A 16483-nucleotide genomic window follows, 5' to 3' on the forward strand; every position below is an offset into this window, starting at 1 on the left:
CTGATAACAGGATCAAACATAAGTAACTTTGATGAATAAGGGCATTGTGCTCAGTTTGTCCTATCAGTGTCGTGTTTTAATATAATTCTAAGGCCATGACTGTACAATTCTTTATGGGGAGCACCACTGGAGCCTTTAGAATATTGCCATCCCACATTAGGACAGCAGTGCAATACATTTACAGCATTCAGCAGACAGAGCCTAGCAGTGGCAGTTTGGTGGGATTTGAACTTAACCTTCTAATCAGTAATCCAATGACTTAATCACTGAGCTACCACTTCCCAATCTGTTAAAGTATATTAAAGGTTTCAAAAAGGCTATATAAAATTCCAATAACTACCTAGCTATCTGGACCCAAAATATAGCCAAACCCGCTTGCCTCTCCACCTGCATGGCTTTGGCCAGAAACCCATGCTAGGCTCAAAAGTTTTTGATATACAATATGCAGTATATATAGTACACAATATCCAGTGCTATGAGGCTTACAAATGTATGTTCATATACTTTACAGTAGATAAAAAAGGCTATACACCCCTGTTACAAGGGGAGGGGAGAATGGGAGGAGGTAATAGGATTAATGGAGTCATTTAGGATGTAAGGACCCCAGAGAAGGAGAGTAAGGGGAGAGTGTATTGAAGTGTTAGTGTAACAAGCTTCAAATGTAAGAGTGGATGGGGAGTCCTTAGGTGTGACTTTCTTGGTGGATATGTGAAAAGGTCTTGATCTTCTTGGGGATGGATGAAAGAGCAGCATGAAAAATAGATGACAGGTTGTGCCGAAGATCTCCACATCTGTTGGCCTCCTTCACTTCTCTCTCAAACTATCTGTCCTCTCTGTCTAAGACGTGCACCTTTTCATCCTCAAATGTGTGTCCTTTTGTCTTTCAGATGTAGGTACACAGCTGATTCTGGTCCTGAGGGGTTGCATCTTCTATGTTGGTACATCCTTCTATGTAGTTGTTGTTTCGCTACTCCAAAGTAGAGCTCTGAACACTCTTCACTACACTTAACTGCATAAATTACATTATTCCTATTGTGTTTTAGTGTCCTGTCTTTGAGGTGGATGAGTCTCTGTCTTAGTGTGTTGGTGTGTTTTAAAAAAAATTGCAAGTTTTTTGGATACTCAAGCCATGTAAGGTATGACAAGGTTTTTACCTTGGTTCTGGGTCTTGGTTTGGTCTGTTGCCCTTCTGTTAGAAGCTGTCTTGTTGAAAGCCAACTCAGGATGTCCACATGCCTTGAAGGCTGCCTTCAGATGATCATTTAATTTCTTTTTGGCTTCTGTAGAGATGCTTTCTGCCCTGTGGTGAAATGTCCTGATTATTCCTAATTTGTGTTGCAGTGGGTGGTGGGAATCAAACAGCTGCTACTAGTCTCTGTGTGTGGCTTTCCTGTATACTTCTACCCCTAGTTTCCCATCAGTCCCTATGAGAACTTCATAGTCCAGTAACACCAACCTACTGACCTTGGTGTCCTTTCTGGTGAATTTAATGTTAGTGTCAATAGTGTTGATATGATCTGTGAAGGCCTTTACTTCTCACATCTTGATCTTTACCCAGGTGTTGTCTACATATCTGAACCAATAGGTTGGTGCTATGACAATAATTTATATACGGTATATGCGATGCATATTGTATAAACATTTAGAAATATGAATGATATTGTGAAAAACTGAAGGGAATCCAAAATGTAAGCATTGTGATAATCATTAATGTATTAATGCCGGCTTCACACTGCACAATTTTCACAGTCATCGGATCATTGTTGCTTTCACACTGCAAGACTATCTAGCGGAGCATTCAGTCTCTGCTGTGTTCACACTGCACAATGGATCGGTGACATGAGCTTTTACACAGCACGACTTCACAATAGGAAGAATCGCCGACAATTCTGTCTGGTACACAAACTACCTTTCACTACCAAACGTATGCAAGAAAAAATAAGGAAATAACACAAGGTCACATGTGATGTCAGAGTTCAATGCACGAGACTGGAAATGTTACCCCGCAAAAAGATCGCGAGCCAAATGGTCAGTGCGGGGAACAAGGATTGTGCGTTCTGCATAACTGAACAAATGAATAATTTTGCAATGTGCTGCTGCTAATGCAGCAAATAGTCAAGCAAATATTTCTGCTTATTTTGTCGGAACCCGGAGCCTCCCTCCAGGTGGACACCACAGGGTGGTCCTAGAGCCTTCTCCAATTACCAATATAATCCAATAGTTGTGTAGTTCCAATAGAAATTTGCAAAAAACAAAGAAATAAAGTACTCCTCCAGGCTTGGATGAGAAAAAGCAACCGGTTTTATTTAGAAAAATATCACCGAAACTGGCACTCAAATACACGGATTCATGAATCGATGCAGTCAAGTACACCCCCCTTCACAAATCACCCAGTATATATACCCTTTAGCCCAGCTGCCTAACCTTGCTGGATTCTATGTTTCTATGGATTGTTTTGACGTTCACCCATTATTCCCCCTGAAAAACAGCCCCACCTTTCTGTGGCCTTCATACACTCTATGGGTCACAAGTTTTAATATTGACACATGTTGTTGATCTATCTAACTTCTATTAAACCTTATTTAGCCCAAAAAACATATTTATGTCATTATACCCCTTACACCTTTAATTCAACATTCACCCACATGTTCCATGTATTTGTTGTGGTTGTTCCTGTGTAATTGAAGATGACTGGCTGACATTTATTAGAAATCTAAGGACCTTACCACTATTTTTATTATCACATTTACATTTACACCATTCTATGTATTCCCACTATTTAGGCCACGAGCACTATCTTTACATCAGGTTACCCAAGTAATACTGCTAATAAAGTAAAAATAAAAAGGCAAAATAGCTCTGTGTGCAGTTTAGGTTGGTTTACGTTGAGTTTGTTTATTATTGATTTATTTAGGCTAGGAGTAGTCAGTTCACTTTAATTTAATTTAATTTAATTTAAATTCCTAAATCCTCTGTATTAAAGTCTGTGCTTTTCCATTACATTTACTCAGTGTGTTGTGTCCCTATGTTTACATTAACATCCGCCACTGCAATAATATTTTGCCGGCGCTTTCAATAACATCTTCTCCAAACCCCTTCCCGTCTCGGTGCCTATTGTTTAGTTCTTACTTATGCCACAAGGAGTTTTACCAACTTTCCACTTGCTAAGGTAAGCTGTTTTTTATTTTCATAAGATAATAAGACGTGATATAACACCTGTACATTATATACGGGTAGTTTTAACTTTAATTTTTCTAAAATATACAGTCTAGTCAGAATTGGGTCAAATAAGACTGTTATGGTGTTCTCGCTCTTAAGCCCAAGGATTCTGAACTTCGTCAACATGTTTTTTCGGTCTCAGTGGAGCCAACACCGTGATATGGTACGATGTGCTAGCCTATGTCCTTGTGATGTTTACGCCAAAGCCAGAAAGTTCGAGAATAATAACCCACTAACGATGATTCAGCCAGTTTGCTCGTCTCTATTTTTATGATTTTATATATTATAACTATATTATATATATATTATATTATTATAACTATAACTTCTACGTTTAAGTTTATGCTAATTTTATCTATTCATCATAAGCTTACCCGCTGACTAATGATTATGGCAGGTGCTTAACAGTGAAAGAATTATTAGATAACCAAATAATCAAATAACTATGATTATTATCAAATAATCGATAAATTAGAGACGCTAACTAGATAGGCAACATATTAGTGATTAACAATGAAAGTGAGTACTGATTACCAAAATGAGAATCATCATATATTTAAACATAACTGAATGAATCTAATGATTAACCAAGTTATCCTTAATCATTATCTATGATTAAACAATTTATCTAATCTCTTTGTTCATGTCTTAATGATTAAACCTGACCCTAAATTATTAAAATTAGAATTAAAATTAGCATTAACCGTTCCTTACTGATTAAAATCAAACGTACTTAATGATTATACTTAGAAGTTTCAGAAATTTCCCACAATTTCTGTTTGATGTAATTGTAAAGCTTATTTATTCTGATATAACTGTATTTGAGATATTTTTGTCTGATAAAAACCTATAAACTCTATTAAACTATAACTGCCCGCTGCCCTGTATCTCGCTCTTTCATTGGCTGTAGGTCATCACCGAGGTATGTTTCAGACAGAGCTCCTTTCACAATGCACGACTTTGAGTCATCAGTAATTTTAACAAATTACCTTATTTCAACATAAAAACAATTCACTATAAGGTTTGCGGATACCGTAGGAAAATCCGTGAAAAAAATTAGTTATGTTCCAAATAAAAATCTGATAAAAAAAAAAGCGATATACTGGGTCCACGATAAATTAACCGCAATATAGTGGGGGATTACTGTATCATGAATTTTGTTTTCCATAAATAAATTTATTAAACTATAGTCTGATCATTAAGCCTTGTGTTTTATTTTTCTAACAGAGTAAACTTTAGAAAGTATTTTTGTAGCACAAACGTCTATAGAACCTGTCAGAATTTGATTAAACCCATTAGGAATTTGCACAGGTGAGGATGGATCAGGAATATCTTCTTCCATGAGTGTTCAGAGAGGGACCAGACACACATGCAAAGTTGAATCAGAATTTAATGATACTTTAATGATTTCACAGCTTATATACATGCATTTTTGCACAAAGATAGAGGAAAAAGGAAGAAAGGAAAGTAACACCTGGTTATGTTTGCCATTCTCACATTGCTAAGACAAGAAAAACAAGAAATCAGCATTTAGCAGACACAGACAACTACTTTTAAGGTGACAAAGTATGATCGTGAATCATATTGGTCTATTTTATTCTAACACCCAAACAAAACAGAATTCACCCAATGCAGAGCACTGAAGAGACACACAATACATACTTAGTTATCACATCTCTACATCACTGCATGGCATGTTTAGCCAAGATCCCCTTCTCTGCATCACAGTGCAATGGCACAAATACATTTTAAAGTACAAACAATGTAAAAGTTTGGATGTACAGTACATCGATATGCAGTGTGTGCTTGTGGCAGGATGTTGATATACATAATATAGCTGGTAACAAGACCAAACGTAAAGCAAATCCTAATGCTAAGGTCTATCTTTCTATGAGACTAGCTATTAATATAACTTACATGAACATAATTATACAACACAGAAAAAAAATTATATTTTTTTATATGTGCATATGAACTCATTATAGACTTTTAGTATTAGAAGAAGTAGTCGTTAGAAGTAGTAGTAGTATTATTTTTGTTATTTTAATTTTTTTAAGCAATCAAATAAAATCTGAATCAAAATAGAAATGGTGCTTCCTTGTTTGTAAAATACCCCAACAAAGGGCCCCTAACAATAGCACATAAGTGTCCTGATGTATAAATGTGCTTGTAATAAGCCACCTATAGAATAATGTAGATTTATACATACAATGGCAGTATTTGTTTGTTTGTTTTTTAGTTCTAGTGTTTTTATATTTGCAGGGACGGTATTCACTATGTTGAGCTTTTCCGTTACGCAGTATGTATGAGTCCCAATCATGAAACATGACTGTAAAAAGAGACTGTTTTTGTAAAAATGTATACAAATTATGGTCTTTTATTAAAATATGTATAAATACAGCCATGAATAAACTGAACAGATAATTCCATCATGCATAGCAAGTAATAAATAAATAAAAACAACAGAATGTGTTCTATAAAGGTCTTTGCATAAGGATTTTAATTCCTGATTTTTTTACTTGATCTTTGAAATCTTTCACTTTCATTTCCACTTCATGCTCTTCTAACTTTGTATGTATGAGCAGAACTCGTCTTTCATAGCAAACACTGGCCATAGACATGATCTCCTTACACTTGCGCTTATGCTTCTCATCACTTCGGTGTCCAACATCCTCACACTTGTATCTAAAATCAAAAACCCTATCTCCTAGATGCTTCAGAGCCAGATTGAGGATAGTGTTGGTGAGGGGACAGCCAGGTTGCAAACGCCTGAATTTACCAGAGCTTTGGACTTTAGGCAGAATGCAGTCCAGAATGCTGAAGTCTGGTGGTGGGGTAGAGGACGTCTGTTTTAGATTCTTAAGGGCTTCTTTCAAAAAAGACCAGCTAATTTGTTGTTCACCTGAATCAAAGGACAATCTGAACACATTATTAAGATTTTTGCCTGTTGATCCTTTGGAAGAAGGGGTAATGAATGCACTGAGGCGCTTGGCCAAAATTTGGGAGAATATCAAATAGTCCACATTGAAGATGTGTCTGTCTCTTGAAAGATTTGAAAGATAAGACTTATTAAAATCCGTATATAAACAGTTGTGCTTTAACATGTTGTTGAAGTGTATCTTCAAGATTTCTGTCAATGAACACCGAAACCTCTTATAGGTGTATATTTGCAATTCATCAGGTCTGGCTTCTTCTGAGACAGTCAAAGACCTTATCACACTCAATATTTCCGCTCCACTAATCTTCCCTGCTCTCCTGTCAGAATTGTGTTTATGTTCCATCAGCAATGTGGCAACATTTGGGATTTTTTTTTCAGTTTGCACTTGAACTGTGAGTGTCAGGACAAGAGGATAATGATCAGAAATGTTTTGTTGTTTAAGAGGCTTAATGCTACACACTCGATTAATTTTGTCCTCTGGCATGAAAAACATGTCTAATCTGGAGTAACTCTTGTTCTGGCGTCGTGTAAAGCCCTCTTCAGTAGGGTGTGAGCATGACCAAGTATCTTTGAGATTCAGAGAAACAATAAAATCTTCTAAAATGTCTCTAAATGGTGAATGCCTTGAAGTTGATGGTTTTCGATCTAAGATAGGATGTAAAACTGTGTTGAAATCGCCTCCAACCACTAGCACACCCTCAGCTGTTTCCATCAAATACTCTTTCAGTCTTCTTAAGACAATTCTGTCTTCTTTATGATTGTACAAATTTACAATAGTGAATAGTTCACCATACAGATAACAGAAGAGCACAATGTAACCTCCACTATAATCCTCATCATGGCATATGTACTCAAATTGTATGCCTTTTTTTATCAGTATTGCAACTCCTTTGCTTTTATTGCTGTGTACTGTAAAGAATGCATCCCAGGTTTTCTGCTCATCTAAGTCTTGGAAACCTGATGTTCCAATATGTGTTTCTTGTATAAAGACAATATCTGCCTGAAGTTTACTGAGTGTTGCCAATAATTTAGAGAACTTTTGAGGAGACTTTCGGGTATTTCTAATACCATTTGTGTTCCAGGAGAGAAAAGAGAGGCTTCTGTGTTCTGCGTTTGATGTCATTAGTAATGTTTGAACTCCTGTAAAATAAAAATAATAATAAAAATAAAAAATAAATGAAAATATTTTATTTTAAATATTGTTTCTCTTTATCGTGTGCTGTGTTGTATTTTTAAAAGTATTTTTAGTAGTCCTAAAATGAATACTATAATTTACTAATTATCTTGTTGATTGTTTAGCAGTCAGCTGTTGGTACAAATTAATTTTTGAAATTATGAAATAATTAATCAATCTACAAGAATTAGTGAACATAGTGTAAATATACACAAGTTAATCACATCATGTGTTAAATAAACACAGCTGGGAAAATTATCTCTTTGAAAATTTACATAATAGTCAACAAAAAGGACAACTGTGCATTATTTCTATGTTTATCAGAGCAAACTGAAACATTTGTACAAAATTTGCATAGGTTTATGACATTCCAGTTAAAGAGGAAGAACAGAGAATTTCCCAATCCTAAGTTACATTAATGTACAGTACAATCTGTAATGTCATGGAAATCTTACCTTAAAGCCCAGGTTGGAGTTAAGAGGCCACACTGGATCAAAGATTGCAGAGATACAACAGTGTTTTGTTTTTTCTGATGCTCCAGGTCACACAACTGTAACGTAAAGGGCTTCATTGTAAGAGATCCCCAACCAGCATTGTGTTCTTAAACTTCTTTTTATAGAAATATTACAAATGTTATTATGCAGTTTCCGTTTTTAAGAACTTACCTTGTGTCCTCAGATGTTGGCAGAATGAAGTGTTTCAGTTAAAGAATCAAATTTTGTTTGCATGATTTCCAGGAAACTGCATGCATTTTCTATACATAAAACATGTCACAGGCATTGTCACTATTGGCTAAGTGTCTGTAGTGATTTCTCCATGTAACCTATGACAAGTGAAAAAGCTTGATATAAGCATAGATATACATTTGACTTAAACCTAAGCTTGTCTGTTAATATTTGTTTGTTTAAATAAATAAAATTGAATAAATTAATTTTTTGAAGTAAAACTTTACATTTTAATTGCAAAATAAGCAAGAACATACCACACTGAATAAAGTTAAAATAGAACAATAGACAATAAAACACACTATAATCTAATAAAGTCAGTAACACATTTACAATACTGTTCAACTACAATACAATCCTGTAGGTATATATTCAGGAACTAAGCAGGAATGACTGAGTAGTTCTTTGTTACACCTATGTATCTTATTCCTAGAAAATATGAACCACATTCCTGCAGAACTATTAAGTTACCTATGGCTCTTTTATAATAACCACTGATAAATTACTGATCACTCCAACATTAATTGCCATTAGCAATGACTTACCTTCCACCTAGAGATCTGCAAACCTTACTTTACATCAAACTGTCCTAATGATTTAGTGTTTAATATATAAGCAACTGGGTCTCCTCAGAGGAGCACAAACTTTTGACTAGCTAAGTTCTAAAGAGAGGAGTGAATAATAACCTCCAAATGCACAAGTGTGTAGTTAAATGTGATGACAGTCACTTTATGTACAGAAGTGGTGACTGTTCTACTGTTTGACTGTTATGCCACCTGCTGGTACCAAAACATATGTTCATGTGCAATTTCATGACATCATGTGAAAATAGTACGACCTTGAAGTTGAATATTTTCCAAGAACAGCATAAATACAGAAAACATAAAAAGTCCACCACCATTCCCTTAGGTCTTCATCACATTAAGAGCAGGTAATTCCTAGTGCACCAGTCCACAAAGTTATCCAGTAGTCCCTTGTACTCCTGTCCATCTCTAATACACCCCACCACTGCAGTGGTGCAGTTGGCATGATTAAGAGTTGTACTGAAAGTCTGAGGTGTTAGTGAGTAAAAATGGAGATAGGACAGTCCTCTGAGATGCTCCTCTGTTTTTGACCACTGTGTCAGACAGGGAGGCCCCCAATCGCAGAAACTGGGGCATATCTGACAGGTAGACAGGTAGAACAAGGTAAATCCAGAAAGTAATCCAGGCTTTGTGAATACAGCATATGGTTGGATATGTATATTATCTATAATCACAGGGAATGGTAGAGAGAACTAATGTGACACTAAAAGCAAAATTGGCTAAAATCTGTGCAGAGACTAAATAAAACTATTGCATGCACTACTATTTTTAATGAGCTTTGATGAGTATGCACATGCAGACTAACAGCATTATACATTTAAACCCACTGAAATACCCCCAGAAACACCCAAAGGCTCATCGGTGACTCTGTCAGAAGCCTTTCCCCTGACCTCCACCAAGCCTTTCTTTTTAATGTGAAATCACACAAAGCCTGAAGACCAATATCATATCACCAAGAACAGCAGACAACTCCAAAAGAAATCTCACATACAAAGGACTATGGTATTAAGCCATCATGATTATACATGTAGGGTAATTCCTATGATTTTATGTTAAAGTATAATGAATGTTAATGTTTGCTAAAGATAGGTAAGGTTCATGACTTTGTTGTAACAAGAAGGGAATATGTAGGACATTTTAAAAAACAAAAAATTATATAAAGTAAAGAAGTAGAAACAAACACTGATATATAAACTAAATAAGTAGAAAATCATTGAACAAATACTATGAGACTCTCAGACTGACTGCAAAAAGCAAAGGATTTTTAGGAAGTTCAGGCAGCTACCCCAAACAGACTGTAATAAAAGAAGTTAATTTAAGTCAGTGGAAATAAGCCTAAAACCATGTAAAATCACAACATGCTACACTCTCTCTAAAATGCCAGAGGGAACCCTCGCCCGAGTTATGACCCTCTTCCGGGTTAATGCTGCTTTTGGTTTCTATGGACATTTAAACAGTATGCATGGATGTTTCCATGCAATTATTACAACTGCCCGGCTGACTACACAGTTAAATTTTGTACTTTCGCTGCTCAAAGTGGCTGGAATGACGCCTTTCTTGGGGCAATATAAAAATATTGCCAAGCTAATAAACCTCTTATCTGTATCTGATGCAGAAAAGCTAGTTCATGCATTCATGACCTCCAGACTGGACTATTGTAATGCATTACTCGGTGATTGTCCTGCATCTTCAATAATACAGCTGCCAGAGTTCGTAACAGGTCAAGAAAATATGAACATATAAGCCCAATTTTATCAACCCTGCACTGGCTACCTGTTACATTTAGAATTGATTACAAACTATTGCTACTTAAGTACAAGGCACTAAATGGTTTAGCTGCCACATATCTAACCAGCCTTCTAACACACTACAATCCATCATGCTCCTTGAGATCAAAAAACTCTGGACTTCTGGTAGTTCCCAGAATAGCAAAGTCCACTAAAGGGGGAAGAGTGTTTTGGTATTTAGCTCCTAAACTTTGGAATAGACTTACTGACAGTGTTTGGGGCTCAGACACAGTATCCCAGTTTAAACATAGATTAAAGACATATCTCTTTAGCCAGAAATACACATAATACATCATAATACATAATACAACACCCTAACTCTAACCCTAACCCTAGGATCGGGGAAAACTTTACCCTTGTACATTTTATTCCAGAAAATTAACAACCGCAGAGGCAAACTACGATGTTGGCAACAGAGAGAGATCTTATCCATAAAGGAAGCTCTGGAGTAGTGGTGACATTTGCTGGAGGGGGCCCAACATCCATTCCAATTCATTACTGACCATAAAAATCTTGAATACATAAATCACACCAAATGCCTCAACCAACGCCAAGCTAGGTGGGCTTTATTTTTTACTGGGTTCCATTTTACATTGTACTTTCAACCAGGTGCAAAGAACAGAAAGGCACTGGGACATAATGGAAAAGTTGCATCATGCTAACAGTCTGAACTTTCACCACCAGAATGTCCTCTTGCTAAACAATATGTTCCCACCAGTTTATGGCATTGGGTGATTCAGTGAACACACACAGCTCCCAGCTCAGGCCGCCCAGGTATTCTGCGAATCATAGCTCTAGTCCAAAATGCCCTTTGGTAGCTCTGGCTTACCAAGGACGTGGAAATATACTTCAAAGCCTGCCAAGTCTGGGCCAAGCCAAAACTAGCCACCAACTCCCAACGAGACTTTTAGAACCATTACCTATCTTTCAACGACCATGGTCACACCTTTCAGCAGACTTCATCAGAGATCTACCCAGTTCTAATGGATACACCACAATTCTTGTTGTTATCAGTTCTCCAAGAGGTGTTGTCTGATACCCCTGAACAGATTCCCCACTGCCATGGAAACTGCCCACGCTTTGTGTCTGGAAGGCATTCTGCCACCACCTTAATATCAATGTCAGCCTCACGTCAAGCTATCACCCTTAATCTAATGGGCAGGTGGAAAGGCTCAACCAGAAAATCAGCTGCTACCACAGAACCTATTACAATAGAAAGCAGCATTGTTGGAGTTAATTTTCTCTTCTGTTCAGAATATGCACAAAATTCACTCATCCACTCTTCTACAGTACAGGTTTGACACCATTTCATTGTTGTACTTGACTATCAACCACCCTTGTTTCCCTGGTCTGGTGAACCATCTAATGTCTAATGTCATGTCCATCTAATGTCAGTCAATGACTGAATACAATGGAGCCAAGCTGTTTGGGAAAGTGCACTTGCGTGCCTTCAAGGAACAGAATGCCGACATGTTGGGGAACACATATGGGTCTCTACCCATCACTTTAAGTTCAAACTCCCCTGTCGCAAGTTAATCCTGAGGTTTATTGGTCGATTTAAAATTACTCGACCCTGTCACATACTGACTACAAATCCCATCAACCTACCATATCTCCCAGTGTCTCCTTGCTCAAACCAGCTCACCATGGCCCCAACCTAGAAAACACCATCACGGAACCTCTTCCCCCTCTGGACATCCACGAACATCCATTCATTCTCTTTTGGGATGTCGTAGGGACCCGCTTGAGTATCTGGTGGACTAGGAAGGGTAAAGCCCTGAAGAGCAATCTTGGGTCCAAGCTGCCAACATCCTCACAGAGGAGTTTCACAGTCTACATCCAGACAAACCTTGGTAGAACACCAGGAGGTGTTCGTAGAGAAGGGGGCTCTATAACACCACAACATGCTACGCTCTCTGTAAACTCACCCGAGTTTTATATACATGAGACAAAGTAACAGAAATCAGAGTAAATCATGGTAAATAATTTATCATGGTAAGATGCATGTAAAAAACCATCAATTTTTACAAGTAAGGCCTCACAGTACACCATTGTAGAGTAGGATATAGTATGCTAAGCATATGATATAAACTAAACTCTATGATCTAAGGCAAAAGTGAGGAGAGGAAGCATGATCCTTTTTGTAAATATCTGGAAGCTTGCAAAGGCAAGAATAGAAAACTTGCAAGGCAAAGAATATGTGTGCAATGAACGTGCACTGAAATGTGATTGGACAAAGGCTAGACAAGGGGACAGGGTGGAAAAAATTATGTTTAAAGGTTGAAAAGAGGAACATGGATGAAAGGGGACTTCAAATGGAAAATGGGACTTCAGTGCAAGTTACTATGCCACTGTCTTGCTTGACCACCAGTAAATCTGAATCCAGTCATTTTGAGTATGGCTGCATATTCTTTTAAGATTTGGTTGGGAATTTTATTATTTTATTTTGTAGACAGATTTAGTGAGCTCCCCTGGGCCAATGTTGGGTGAAGAAAATTTTTTCCCACTGTTACTAAGGCTGTTCAACAATTTTAGAACTTTTGTGATGAATATTCTTAATAACATTTGTGTTCCAGCAGACAAAACAAAGGCTTGATTCTGCTTGTGATGTCATTATTAATGATTGAAATACTGTAAATAAAATAAACATTAACACAATTTACTGCTGGCAGTACAAATGAAAGAAATTAAGAAACACATATTTAAGTTAATCAGCCATAACATTATGACCACCTGCCTAATATTGTGTTGGTCCCCATTTTGCTGCCAAAACAGCCCTGACCTCTCGAGGCATGGACTCCACTAGACCCCTGAAGGTGTGCTGTGGTATCTGGCACCAAGATGTTAGCAGCAGATCCTTTAAGTCCTGTAAGTTGCGAGGTGAGGCCTCCATAGATTGGACTTGTTAGTTCAGCACATCACACAGATGCTCGATTGGACTGAGATCTGGGGAATTTGGAGGCCAAGTCAACACCTCAAACTCATTGTTGTGCTCATCAAACCATTCCTGAACCAATTTTGCTTTGTGGCACAGTGCATTATCCTGCTGAAAGAGGCCACAGCTATCAGGTAATACCTTTTCTATGAAAGGATGTACATGGTCTGTAACAATGCTTAGGTAGGTGGTATGTATCAAAGTAATATCCACATGGATGGCAGAAGGTTTCCCAAGGTTTCCCAGCAAAACATTGCCCAAAGCATGACACTGCCTCCGCCGGCTTGCCTTCTTCCCATAGTGCATCCTGATACCATGTGTTCCCCAGGTAAGCGACGCACACACACCTGGCCATCCATGTGATATAAAAGAAAACGTGACTCATCAGACCAGGCCACCTTCTTTCATTGCTCTGTGGTCCAGTTCTAATGCTCACATGGCCATTGTTGCCACTTTCAGCAGTGCACAGGGGTCAGCATGGGGACCATTAATGGTCTGCAGCTATACAACCCTATATACAACAAACTGTGGTGCACTATGTATTCTGACACCTTTCTATCAGAACCAGCATTAACTTTTTTTTAGCAATTTGAGCAACAGTAGCTTGTCTGTTGGATCAGACCACACAGGCCAGCCTTCGCTCCCCCATGTGCATCAGTGAGCCTTAGCTGCCCTGTCTCCGGTTCACCACTGTTCCTTCATTGGACCACTTTTGATAAATACTGACCACTGCAGTCATGATAATCATGCTCATGATAATTATTTAATAGTTTATCTATTATAAAATAAATATAGTAATAATAATAAATTAAGTTCTGTGTTTTTAAGTTCTGTGCTGCAAATTCTTGTAAATATGCAGCTAAAAACCTCAAATGTATTGATTTAAATTTATACTGGGTTAAATTTACTAATGTTTTGCAACTGCTCACAAAACTATGAAAAAATAAAGAAGCAATATTTTCTTGAACCAACTGCGTGTTAAACTTGGCTTGGCTTTTAAACTTGATTTGCAAAAGAACTTATTTAAACGAAGATTTAGAACTTATTTAATTTTAAGCATTATTGATGTTTTTTGTTTTGTTTTGTTTTCTGTCAGCTTTCAGTACTAAGGCTATTGTACTATAAAATGTTTTGAAAGATCAAATGTTTTAGTAAACTTTTCTTGGTTAATCCTCTTTGTATTTTTCAGTCAGGCATATGGTGTGCATAGGCACACAACTTAGATCATGAATCTTGTTTTTTTTCCAGTTTAGTCTTCAAAAAGGCTGATGTGACCACATTTATGTATTGATGTTTCTCTTTCGGATGGTCCTTGATCACTTGATCTAGGTTCTTTGTTCATACAACTCTTAAGTTACATTTCCAGTGCAAGTAATTTTCTTTAACTGGTTTTACAAACTATATTAAGCTAATGGCCCCACTGATCTTTTACATGTAATTTAGGATAAATTAGCATTTAGGATAACACACCAAAGCAAATCATTTTGGTTGTAGTTACAAATTAATAGAGGATGAATTATGGCAATTAGAAATATCCAAAATATTAAAAATATCCAAAATAATTAAAATAATACTTAAAAAAAATACATGCTTATCTACAGGACCTAATTCTGCTGCCATACTGAGCAACAGTTGTGGACAGTGCAGGGGTTTATAGAACATATAGAAAGCTAATGAGGAAACCCAGCTAGCTGAGTTCCATAGGAGATTCATAGGAGCTAAATTAATAGAAATTATTTTTTTAAAAATCACTGGTTTTATCTCAAACAGAAGAAAAATTACAGTGGTATGACAATTTTGACAGCATTTTTACTTCCTGAATGTCAAGTGACACTCAAAACACAAACCAATTATGAACTTTACAAATTATTTAAAAAAAGAAGAAACTGGCATCAGTGCTTATCATTCTGCAAACCTGCTTGCACAAAGGTGACATATGGAATTGAATATTCAGTCCATAGTTTAGAAGTAATTCTTCAATATGGAAACAAATCTTTGATTATGAGCCTCTTCCTGAGCTGACCCCTAAACTGGTCCTAGGTGTGGACTCAATTATTCATCGTGTGTGAACACACCCTTAGTGTACAGTGGAATGTGTAATCTATTTTTGTTTTTCACTATAAGCCTTACCAGGCAAACAACTTAAGAGCCAAATTAGGATCAAAGAATGCAGTAACGGGTGTTTTGTAGCTGGTTGACTACTTGGCCACTAATCATAAATAAAAACTTTCATTGTCAGTAAATGATTTTGCTTTGATTATAGTTAAGAATAAAGAGACTATGATTCATTAACATTATTAATGTATAATTTAAAATTTCAAACTGAAATAAATCAAGTAAGTGTAAAACTGGGTGATGATTATTCTACAAAGTTATAATTTAGTGCCTACCTAAAAAGAAAAAAGGAAAAGCAGCTTGATGTAATTTTATCAGTTTAACACAGAGGATACTAGAACTAATATTAGCCACAACCTGAGAAAAAAGTAGTGTTAGAAATATTCATGAAATAGTATTTGGTGTGTCCCTTTTTTTTTGCTTTAATGACAGTATGCAGTCTGACTGACACAAACTCCTACATTCTTTGATTTCATGATCATTTTCATAATTACACCTACTTTAAAAATAATATGGGGAAAAAAGAAGCAGCATAGGAGTTCAAATAGCTCCAAAAAATCAATGAATTTACCAAAATCTAGAAATGATAGGAGATGAAGTGAAATGAAAATGAAAGGAATCTAACACCAGTTTATGAGGACAGGCTCCCTGTAGCTGGAGGAACAAATAAAATCAGCAATTTTAAATGAATGTTTTTAAAAGTACTTCAAAGTTTAATTACAAAACACTGAAAAATACAGAATTTGAACAAGACTGTAAAATGTTACAGTGTAATGTACTGTGTAAAAACTGTAGACACTCCTTTTTTACTGTAAACAAATTAAAACATCCTTGTTTCATTTGTTTCATGGTGAAATGTGATAGATAGATAGATAGATAGATAGATAGATAGATAGATAGATAGATAGATAGATAGATAGATAGATAGATAGATAGATAGATAGATAGATAGATTCAGAGCCAAATTAAGGATAGTGTTGGTGAGCGGACATTCAGGCAGCAAAAG

At 36.5% G+C, this 16483-nt stretch overlaps 1 protein-coding gene across 5 annotated transcripts in view; it reads right to left on the minus strand.

Moving 5' to 3' along the window:
* Window positions 1–4635: 4635 nt before the first annotated feature.
* The window catches only part of LOC131350745 (uncharacterized), a 63085-nt gene continuing 51237 nt past the window's right edge, over window positions 4636–16483 (minus strand). For 2 of the 5 annotated variants that reach the window (XM_058385591.1, XM_058385582.1), the window contains exons 2-4: window positions 7997–8154; window positions 7787–7881; window positions 4636–7297 (exon numbers count right to left, since the gene is read on the minus strand). In XM_058385591.1, the coding sequence (XP_058241574.1) occupies window positions 5694–7280 (1587 nt within the window). In that variant the 5' untranslated portion in view covers window positions 7281–7297; window positions 7787–7881; window positions 7997–8154 and the 3' untranslated portion in view covers window positions 4636–5693. Of the gene's footprint in view, window positions 7298–7786; window positions 7882–7996; window positions 8155–8601; window positions 14194–16483 lie in introns of those variants that run through there. The other 3 variants (XM_058385601.1, XM_058385572.1, XM_058385610.1) reach the window with 3 other exon arrangements.

This window comes from Hemibagrus wyckioides, linkage group LG01, assembly GCF_019097595.1.
Source record: "Hemibagrus wyckioides isolate EC202008001 linkage group LG01, SWU_Hwy_1.0, whole genome shotgun sequence".
NCBI classification, from domain to species: domain Eukaryota; kingdom Metazoa; phylum Chordata; class Actinopteri; order Siluriformes; family Bagridae; genus Hemibagrus; species Hemibagrus wyckioides.